The following is an 11,453-nucleotide window of genomic DNA, read 5'->3' as shown; positions in this document are numbered from 1 at the left end:
TTAAGTTGTCAGGACTCGCAAATAAGTATAGTAACACTTTTAATGTTACACAGTAGACTGCAAGTTGAAATAGGTGGTATTACTAAAAATATGTTCTCTCCAGTCTGTTGGTCAATTGTTCGATCTTGGATAATCCCAGGACCTGAAGCTAAGCTATGCATATAGATAATAACAAAAGAAAAAGATTTATTTCATGTAAAACATTAATTTACATCAAACATTATAACAAGGCAGGGTGTAAGGTAGGTTGTATTAGGGTACCAACCCACATGGGTGTAGAGGGAAACAAGGAAGTATATTACTTGGCAAAGAACACGGCTCATAAGTATTAGTTGCCCTACAATGTTGACTGTCAGAATACATTATCATGAATCATAAACAAGTCAGTCAAAAAATGTGTCAGAATAAATGGAGGAAAAAAAGGAAAGGGATGTCTTACAGAAAACTGTGGAAAAAGCAAAGAGAAACTCTGCCTTCAAAAGAAAACATTCAGTTGTCATAACCAGGTCGGGGCTTGGGCACTGTGGGTTTAGGAGTGGGCTGGCTATGATTGGGAAACACCCAGATGACAAGTGTGGAGACTCAGTGACCATGAAATACTTCCTTATCCAGTGCCAGAGTAACTCACTTCATAGGAGGAAGCTGTTTAGAGACCTGGCAGCAGTTGGAGAAAGTGTTTTTACTCAACCTGGATAACTCGACTGAAATAAAGATGCAGATGGAATATTTGTAGAATATTGGGCTTCATAACAAAATGTAACACTAGAGGGCAGCAATACAACATTGTAGCCTTTAGTCCAGTTACGAGTTACGACCGTCCTGTTTGTGTATCATTGAGTTAAGTGACAACCCCTGACTAAAGGTGACATATTTTATGGATATTTCATATTATATTCAATGCAATAACAATAACAGTGCAGTACAGCTGATAAACTGTACATGTAACTCAAACTGTTAATGCGAGAACTGCAGGAAGCTTGTGTAAAATGAGCGATTTGGACGAGTTTTCCTGATATCTTAGGAACATTTAATTCATACTTAATGCATACTTAATAGTTGTTCTTTTTGAAAAATTCAGTGTTTTCTTTTCTTCTACAATCTGCCATTGTTATATTAGCTTTTTGTTCTGTTGCCATACCTATATATAGGACTATAGGGAAGTATTTCCAGGCAGAAAAAAAGGATCATAAGATGGCGCCTGCAGAACATGATTAAGCACTAGCTGTATATTAATGGATAGGTTCACAATGTTTGCAAGAGAGTCTATACAACACAACATTCACAGGCCTGTAGGTGCACTGAAACTGTTTTTGGTCTCTATTTGTTCCTTCTGTCCATACTTGAAGAAAATATTTAAAACAACAACACAACACAATCACACAACACAATCACAATTAATTATTAATCAATCAAAAGATCTATATTTAGAACACTGGATAAATTAAACAAAAACCCACAGTGGGCTAAATTGTTATTTGACCATAAACAGAATATAAATTGGCTGAATATCTCCACTGTGTCAAAGATATAAAACAAAGAATAATCCTGCCCAAATACAGGCTCAGTGACCACCAACTAGCCATAGAAACTGAAAGACACAGACTGACATGGCTGCCCAGAGAGGAGCGTGTCTGTGCTCACTGCAGGAGAAAACAAAACAGAGATGGACTTCCTCCTCCATTGTGAGTTAAGTTCTCTTCACTGTCCACAATAGGGAAATAACCAATATTTTAACCCCAGAAGAAGTTCTCCTTGGTGAAGGGACAACAGCTCCTATAGTAGTAGAAGTATGTTATTAGTGTTAATTGCTTTGGCAACAACATGTTTTTGTTCAAGCCAATAAAGCTCTTTGATTTGAATTAAATAGAATGAGAGAGAGAGAGAGAGAGAGAGAGAGAGAGAGAGAGAGAGAGAGTATTACCAACAGTATAGAGTATTGATTATTATTAATTTATTGTAAATATTGTTTTCCTTTATTGTTATTATTATTATTTTTAATTCCAAACGCTTGCTTTGGCAATATGTACAGTGTTACGTCATGCCAATAAAGCCATTTGAATTGAGAGAGAGAGAGGGGAGAGAGAGAGAGAGAGAGAGAGAGAGAGAGAGAGAGAGAGAGAGAGAGAGAGAGAGAGAGAGAGAGAGAGGCTGGTGCTCTAATTCCCCTTAGGCCAATTACCCTGTTAAACTGTGCAATACTAGGTAATACTACAACATGTACACTGTGGCTTGTTCCCATACATACACCTGCATTTAATTATTTGTATCACTAGGTGGTGCTGTGCACTGTGCAAGGTCACTATGGGAGACCCATAAGGTTTAATGGAAAGTTACAAAATACACAAAAAGATAGGTTCACAATCAACAGGTTTTAAAACATTTTATTTATATTCATAATAATATATATAATCATTATAGAGATATAAGATATAATAAGAAGAAGACATAATACCTTCTAAGACACTAGGCTTTTTGTCATAGGCCAAAACAAAGGAGCACTGGAAAGAATAAAAAGAAAGCACTCAAACATGGCCCAGTGTGCTTAATAATGCAAAAATAATACCATTGTATGGATGAGCCAGCATAAGAAAGCTTTAAGCCAAAGTAGAAACTATTTATTTGCTCTTATGATGCATTGTGGTTGAGTTACAGTATCATAAACTAGAGCATCATTATAATTGCTTTGTGGTGCATTCATTGTTAATATGGACAGTGTACTGTCCTCTTGAAACAAGAGATAAATGTGCATGTTTGGTGCATTTTTTTTTCCAGGAAAGACCAAGGCCTGTCACTGCACAAAATCAAAAGTGTGACACTTTACACTAGACAAGTCTTTACATCCTTCAGGTGTTTTTAGTTCTCATTTCAATTAAAGTTGAATAACTTAAAAAGGGATGTGTGATCTATACCGGTAACGATAAATTATTGGTTGAAAATGTAAAATTCATATTGTTATAAATGCATTCTGATAATGAAATCATAGCCAAAAATTATAAACTAGTTTTTAAAATACAAAAATGTGAAATGATCATATATCTTATCGGTATCGGCCATGAGAAGCATGCATCCCTAATCAAAAGCAATACGCTTACGGTAGGCTACATCAGGAAAAGTACTTAATATACAGAATTTCAGAATGTGATGAGGGTTAGTGTATTGTATATATTATAACAGCTGGATTTAATTGTAAGCTGTTAATGTTTCAGCGGCTGAGGTGGAACTGAACTACTATTGTCTACTTTCGGTCACAGCGCATCATAACTCCAGATGTCAGATAAATGTAATGGAACTATAATGTAGCCTACCCTAAAATATAAATACTCAAGTAAAGTAAAAGTACTTCAACTTGATGGCAAGGCTTGAGTAAACTTAACATTCCTCCACTGATCACAGTATATCGTAATAGTACGCTACTGTGGACTGTCCTGTATTTTATGTATTAACGCTGCATGTTTAAGATTATCCTCTTTTTAAGTTCATTTGGACTATTTGCTCCACACCATGGCTCTTTCTTTAAGAGTATTTTCTCTGTCCTCCCAGCAGACAGTGGGCTTCGGTCTTGACGTAGAGATCAGGTGACTGTTAACTCCTCTGACGGGACTCTTATAAGGAAGGTTTGACAAGTTCCTCTCAGTTTCCCTCCTGGTCCCAAACTTGGATTTCAACTTTACCAGACAGTGATTTCTACAAGTGGCGCAGAAAGTCCCTCTGGGCCCGCTCCTGTCTCTTTGTAACTTCCCAGGTAAGTTGAAGCTCTCTTCTCTATGATTTGTAAAAGGACGCGTGTGAATAAACGTTTCCCCCCTCAGTACTCCCGTTAGAGCAGTCGGAAAAGTCCGATGCGCTGCAAACAACATGCAGAGCAACTTATAAAGTTTGAGAAAACCCGCTCTGTCTGGTTTATTTTTTTCCCACTCAGATAAAAGGTCCTTCAGCGGTCACAAATTAAGGCTCAAATCTACAGGGAATAAAATGTGATAAACCTGAAATAATGTTTTATTTATTTATTTATTGGATACATTTTGCTTCATTTTTCAAATGAGGTGTCCTGACCGAATTATTATTTTTCCATTCAAAGCGCCCTGTTGCTGTTGCGCTTCAGGCTGGGCCACTAATCGTTCAACTTGAGGAAAGTTCAGTTTTATAGGCTATTTAGAGACTCCTGCTTCTCTCAGAACAGGGTGACTACTTTGCTTTAAAAACTGTTCAGAAGTATCACGAATCAAGGAAATTTTAAAACTGTAAGGTTCAATAATCTGGCTGGTTTGTCAACTGAATTTCTCATTAAAAACTATTGAGTTGGAGAGGTCTGCTAAGACAGTCATTGTGTTGGAGTCTATTGTTCTGCTCTGTCTTGGTCATTTTAACCAGACAAACTCACTCATGTAGAAAGTGGCGGGGCATCTTATAACAACAAAAAAGATTCTTATTTTCCTCAACTGCTTATTATTGCCTTTTTTATTCTTTATTTTTGACTCTACTGAAGGATGAAGATTGATTTCCAAAGAATGACAATGCAATATGTATATTGTCCAGGTCCGAGGATACAATGTATGTGATTTATTATAAGATAAGTGAGAGCACATGTTTGGCACCATGTGGATTTGACTGGAGGTTCCTACTTATCCACATGAACTTTATGAAGACACGGCCAAGGTTCTCCTTGCTCTATTTAGTAAAATGTCAATGCCAAGGCATAAGCTCCAACCTTCTCACAGCTCTTCTTAGTTATTTTCACTTCAGAGTGGGAAAAGGAACTTTGGAGTTACAAACCTCTACCAGACTCCTGATTAGATTATACATTTCATATGGAATAGTTGAGCTATGAAGATGAAATTGGAACCTGTATTCAAATCTGTGGTATGTCATTAAATTATACTAAAAATCATACTGCTGAGGACCCACTTAAAGACCTAGAAATTACCTCTTCTTTGACATTTGTCTTAACTTAACTTCTCAGTTTAATACTGATGCCTCTATATGACCTACATAAACAAACAAGACCATCAGCAAGAACATTGGCTACTTCTATATAGTTATTCTTAATGCCTGCTAACACATTGGATTCCCCTTGAAAACAATGAAATGAGGTGGTAGAAACATTACTCCTTTTGGGACTAACAGAATCAACACATAATTAAAACTCCTTGTTGCTGCTGTGATTTAGAATTTGTTGTACAGTGTGTTTTGTCAAGTCACAAAAATGTATACCTGGCCTGAATAGCTCAGCAGTATTTTTTTTATTGTTCTGGAGCTTCAAGACTCTCAACTACACTGTTTCTACAGCAGACAGTCATGGTTCATTTTGACCACGGCTGGGCACTGATTTTCAGGGCATGAGCCCAGACATCATTAACCACTAATAATAGTATATGTAAAATTAACAGTAAATATGTAAAATTAAACTCAGTTTTTCAGCATGACACCTTGGAAAGCCAGTCTACTGAAGTTTTGGACTAAATTGTCACAATGGCTAGCAGTTATTACTAAGTAAATGTAGCAATGGGCTGATTTCCCCAAATAAAATCTTCTGTGTATCTACAGAACCTTTCTCTGTAAGCACTGAGAAGAGAAGCTCACCACAGGCCTCAATGAGAAGATTTATCTACAGTGTCTATTCTGCTGCACACACTTATCAGATTGATTGTACAATCAAGCAGCATGGTGGCTTTGTTCCAGTAGCCTCAATCTGAACATCTTGGCTAAGACAACAGCATTCGGTAGATTCTCTACAACAGTAGCCTTCTTGCATTTGTGCCCAACTCGGTCTGCTAACGACCCATCATTTAACATATAGGCTACATTGTGAACCAATTCTAGAAATGCACACTGAGAAAATAAATAAAAATAAAATAAATAGCTAAACATCAGTACTGTAAAAGCTACAAACCTTTTTGCTGTACATACTGGAACAAAAAGAATTGTATGTCAATATATATCAGATAACATAGACATTATGATATTGAGTCTATGATGTCTATGATAGGCCAATATCCGCTGATAATATCTGCTGACCGATACATTGGTCGGGCTCTAACAAGAACAACTATTGAGGAATTGCAGGACTGAGGCTTTAAAACTTAGCTGAAGCAGATCACACAACAGCACAGTAGAAGCAGAGAGTCTAATGCAAGTAATGTGTATAAACTTTGACATACATTTTTTAAAACTGGCCTAAAATCTGTGCAATGGTTAGTAGGTGTCAACTGACATAGTTTGAAGCTCCAAGAATGAGGTTTCAAAATGCAGCAGAAAAGTACTCTAAATAGAATCCCATCATGTGAAATACAGATGTAGCAGAAATACACATATTCTTTACTCAAGTAGAAGTAAAGATTCTTGTATTAAAAAAAAGAAGACTCAGATAGAAGTAGATATATTGATTGAACTTCTTTACTCAAGTAAAAATGAAAAAGTACAGGCTCCAAAATGTACTCAAAGTATAAATGTAAAAAGTACTCTCTTGGGTTCTCTGAAGAACGTTTCTAACTTCAAATAGAGTAGAGTCTTGTTGTTGCGCCTTTATGTCGTTTTCTATGTCATTCGTGATATGCACAGGTCTTGATGTTGGAAGGCTTGCAGTGATGCAAAACCTTTTTTTTTAAATTGACAATTCTACTTAAATGCATCAAATTAAAGTAACAACCCTATTTTTTATAGGGTTTTTTATTTTTTAAATTTAAGGAGTGAAAAGTACAAATGTAGCCAGTACCTAGTTACTTTCCACCCCTGCTGAACATGGGTTTTTTTGCAGGACCATTGAAAAAAACTGTTTGAGACTGAGAGAAGTCTGATTTACCCCAAGAAAGCACGCAAGTTATTTAAGATGTTTAGTTTAGCAGAATGGCTTTAGATATTCACAATAATGGATAAAACATTTGATTATTAATATTCCCACCCCATCATTCTTTATTGGAGGGGTTAACGAAGAATTGGGTCTATGATTTGATCATCTTGCAGATGTGAAGAGTTTAATTGGTTTCTCAATCTTGCTCTATCAGTTTGATCTAAGGCACTTTCTATTTTCGAGGAATACTTATTGTAGTTTGTTAAAGAATTTGTTTACCTAATGAATCAGATTACTTTCATATTTTCACATCCTTTCCTGGATTTAAAGGCCACTGTTACATAAACTGCCCAAAATGTGTTTTCTGTCCTGCTTTCAGTAATTGGATTAGCTTGTGTTTTACGTCATGAAAGATCTTGTTTTGTCTCCTCCAATAATGATACTGTTTGATCACATGATGCTGTCAAAATGCCAAACGTTAAGAATGCAGAGGACGTTAATCTTCCCTTAAAATCAAAAGTACTGTCTGGAGCACTTGTGTAGTACCTGACCGTTGCAGATTTTTGAGGCTGATACCGAAATTCACAATTACTGATATAGTGAACTTTCCTTCTCTATGTGTGCTGTGCACATTTAACTATTCTTTAACATGTTAAATAATTTAACCAATTCTAGTTGACATTGCTGAGAGTGAGTTCTTCTCTCTTACTCTGTGTTGCTTGCCAAAGTATTGTAAATCTCTGCTGGATAGATTTGGCTGTTATACCAATATCTGACCACAAGACTTTTTTTATGCATTATATACCGGAAAAAAACAGTATTCATATCGTTGCATATTAATACCGATACCGATATGTCTGTGATAGGTCAACATTTGTATTGGGCGGGCTCCACATGTGTATCTTTTAAAAATATTTTTAATAGTTGATGCTATCTGTATGTTATTGTCGGTTCATCATTGTCCTTTTTTCATCAGCTAACACTCCCTGATAATGGGTGACTGGAGTGCTCTGGGTCGTCTGTTGGACAAGGTCCAGGCTTACTCTACTGCTGGGGGGAAGGTCTGGCTGTCGGTCCTCTTCATATTCCGGATTCTTGTTCTGGGTACTGCGGTGGAATCAGCCTGGGGAGACGAGCAGTCTGCCTTCAAATGCAACACCCAGCAGCCCGGTTGTGAGAATGTCTGCTACGACAAATCCTTCCCCATCTCCCACGTTCGCTTCTGGGTCCTCCAGATCATCTTTGTGTCGACGCCCACACTCCTCTACCTGGCTCATGTCTTCTATCTGCACAGGAAGGAACAGAAATTCAACAAGAAAGAGGAGGAGCTCAAAGCTGTGCAAAATGATGGAGGTGATGTTGACATCCCACTGAAGAAAATTGAGATGAAAAAGCTTAAGTATGGCATAGAGGAGCATGGCAAAGTAAAGATGAAGGGGGCCCTTCTCAGAACCTATGTAGTTAGCATTTTCTTCAAGTCTCTGTTTGAGGTGGGGTTCCTGGTTATCCAGTGGTACATATATGGCTTTAGCCTGTCTGCCATCTACACCTGTGAGAGGTCCCCATGCCCACATAGAGTGGACTGTTTCCTGTCCCGTCCCACAGAGAAGACCGTCTTTATCATCTTCATGCTGGTGGTCTCACTGGTGTCCCTGTTGCTCAATGTGATTGAGCTTTTCTATGTGCTTTTTAAGAGGATCAAAGATCGTGTGAAGGGCAAACAGCCGCCCACACTGTATCCCAGTGGAGGCACCTTGAGCCCCACCCCTAAAGAACTATCCACTGCCAAGTATGCCTACTATAATGGATGCTCCTCTCCAACTGCCCCACTCTCTCCCATGTCACCCCCAGGCTATAAACTAGCCACAGGGGAGCGGGGAACTGGCTCATGCCGTAATTATAATAAGCAGGCCAATGAGCAGAACTGGGCCAACTACTCCACAGAGCAGAACCGCCTCGGCCAAAATGGTGGAGGAAGCACTATTTCAAACTCCCACGCACAAGCCTTTGACTTCCCAGATGATACCCACGAGCATAAGAAACTCTCCTCATCAGCAGGACATGAGCTGCAGCCACTGGCACTGATGGATGCCAGGCCCTGTAGCCGGGCCAGCAGCCGAATGAGCAGCCGAGCCAGGCCCGATGACCTGGACGTGTAAGCCCTGGTTCCTTCACCCACTGCTGCCTAGCTAATGGGATGTGTGGCTGCAAGTGTTTCCATAGAGTCCAGAAACACTCGATTCATATAAGAAGTGGGGCTAACCTCAATCACTGTCTTCAGCATAGAGACTCTTAGTCAGTCAAAGAGACATTAAAACTTGTTATATAACACTGTCAGAGGTACAAGTTGCAAATATTTTTTCAATTATGTTTATTATAACTTTTTAGTGGAGCTAACCCAGCTTTAGGAAAACAGAACAGCCACAGAAAGGTGCAAGCATTGCTCCTTTAAACCAGTTCAATAACAGGAGAGAAAGTGACTAATTGATGGTTATGGTTTAACTAATAACTAATGATTTTAATTAGCCAAGCTTATATCAGAGGAAAAGTCTGTTTTCTTCTTATTTTCAGTTCAGTTTCAGCTTAGTTTCTTCTACTCTTGCTATTTGTGACAGCATTTTATTTACTACTGTCAGATCTGAAGCTATGGTGATACCTTTACAATAGCATGCCTTCTTAGTTGTATCTTTTAAAAATCTGACCAGATAAAACATTTGTCTTTACCACTTTATAAGCGCAGATTTGCATACACACTGCTAAAAGAAAATGGTTTGAGGAATTGGGTATCATCATTGATTGTCTCACCCAAGATGTTTGTCAGTACCAGGGGCAGGGCCTGGGAGAGGACAGTCATTACAAGTATGAAGGCAACAAGCTCTTGTCAGGAACACATAAATTATATTTGTTGTTTGAACGAATGAACAATGACTTTATGTGTGAATCAACATCACTAATGCATATTTTACTGTTTTCACTCAGACTATCCCACTTCCAAAATAAAAATCACATTTTCGTCTCGGTCACAAAAAAGACAGGAGTTATTGTCCAGGGCCGTCGTATAGACGAAGCAACTACCACTTGGCACAAATGATATTGAAAATGCCCAATATCAGTTGTAGTGAATATTTATGGCTTGTCATCTGTAGGACGCCTACCACTAAGAGGAAAAATTGACTACTATTCAGTATCTCTTACTCACAGAAAACATTTTACATGAACTCCCCGCAAACTGTATATTTATTGACGGTAAAACATTATTTTTCTTAATTAACATTTTCAGTCAGTGTGGACTGTTGTTTCCTGATAAACTTTGAATTTATGTGGTATTATGTTATAATTTGTGGTTTTATTTGTCTTTTTGGGGTGTGTGTGAGAGTGGCAGGGCTGAGGGTTCAGACTGTTGTGACAGCAAACTAATCTGCTTTTATATGGGTTCCATAAAGAAAGGCTTTATTGCTGTCATTAATTCGACAAGTGTGTTCTCTTTTTTCATCTTTTGTGGGCGGTAGAGAAATACATTAGAATGATATTTTACATATTTGAATGAATGATTTTTTGTTCTGTAGGTATTGTTTTGTTTTTTAGACTCGATGTAACCGCTGCTTGAGAAATAGATATGTAGTACTGTAAATCAAGCTAACTGTGTCACGGTAAAAATGTGAGTTTTTAGAGGACTGCTTATAGATCTGGACTAATATTTAGTCAGTTATATTAAAACATATGCCAATGTAGCTCCACAACCACCAAACAGTAGGATAAATCTCAATTTGGCTGTTTTTTATTTGTATTGTAATATTTTACATTTTCATTTCTGCTTCATTTTGTTGGTACTTACATGTGTCATGGATCTTTCAGCTACAATGGCATTTGCACTGAAATCTTGGTGATAGAGATGTAATATGATGCACACAGTAAGTGGTAAGAGTTTTCTGATACACATGTTACTAATTTATTTTATAACACAGAAATCACTACAGTGCATAATATCAGACATCTGACCACTGGTTTCATTGACTGGTTCTGTGAGAGATGTCTTCTATTGACAGAACAGGAGCAATAGTCATTTGTTGCAGTTATTCAGACAATGCTAATCCACGGGGATCCACTGTTGTACAGTGTAAGTACATGATAGCAAAACAAAAACTCATTCATTGTATCTGTGAAAAGCTATTTTAACCAATAAATATTTTTCTGTCATACTCCGTCTTACTGATTCATTAGTGTCATTGCAGGCCATTCTTTTCGTCATGACTGAGATTTGAATGAACCACCAGTTAGTAAACCACTGCCTATTTTTGCTCCTCATTATGATTTAGAGCTAGTATTTTGACAAAAATGTAAATTAGCTTTAGGAACATTTTTTTTAAATTTTGGTCTAATTTTTGTCACAGATTTTCATTCTTTTATGTCATCTAATCATTCTGGTTATTCTTTTTTTGTCTGGTAACTGAAAATACTCACCTTTGATGTACACCGATCAGCCATAACAATGTTAATAATGTTATGCAGTCCCATACGCAACAAACTGCAATGCACAGTGTGTCTGGGCACCTTTCTATCAGAACCAACATTAACTTTTTCAGCAATTTGATCTACAGTAGCTCATCGGTTGGATCAGACCACACAGGCCAGCCTTCGCTCCCCACGTGCATCAGTGAGTCTTGGC

At 37.7% G+C, this 11,453-nt stretch overlaps 1 protein-coding gene across 1 annotated transcript; it reads left to right on the top strand.

The window, feature by feature from the left end:
• Positions 1 to 3,620: 3,620 nt before the first annotated feature.
• On the top strand, positions 3,621 to 10,986 carry gja1b (gap junction protein alpha 1b). Its single transcript, XM_051378587.1, has 2 exons — positions 3,621 to 3,742; positions 7,764 to 10,986. Exon 2 carries the CDS (start codon positions 7,780 to 7,782, stop codon positions 8,944 to 8,946), a length of 1,167 nt encoding a protein of 388 aa, XP_051234547.1. The 5' UTR covers positions 3,621 to 3,742; positions 7,764 to 7,779; the 3' UTR covers positions 8,947 to 10,986.
• Positions 10,987 to 11,453: the final 467 nt, after the last annotated feature.

The sequence above is a fragment of the Dicentrarchus labrax genome, unplaced genomic scaffold (genome assembly GCF_905237075.1).
Source record: "Dicentrarchus labrax unplaced genomic scaffold, dlabrax2021, whole genome shotgun sequence".
In the NCBI taxonomy this organism is placed as follows: Eukaryota; Metazoa; Chordata; class Actinopteri; family Moronidae; genus Dicentrarchus; species Dicentrarchus labrax.
This window is presented reverse-complemented; position numbering and strand designations above follow the sequence as displayed.

Bases quoted from the DNA above. Each gene is read 5' to 3' on its own strand.
- gja1b (XM_051378587.1), top strand. From the start codon at position 7,780: ATGGGTGACTGGAGTGCTCTGGGTCGTCTGTTGGACAAGGTCCAGGCT.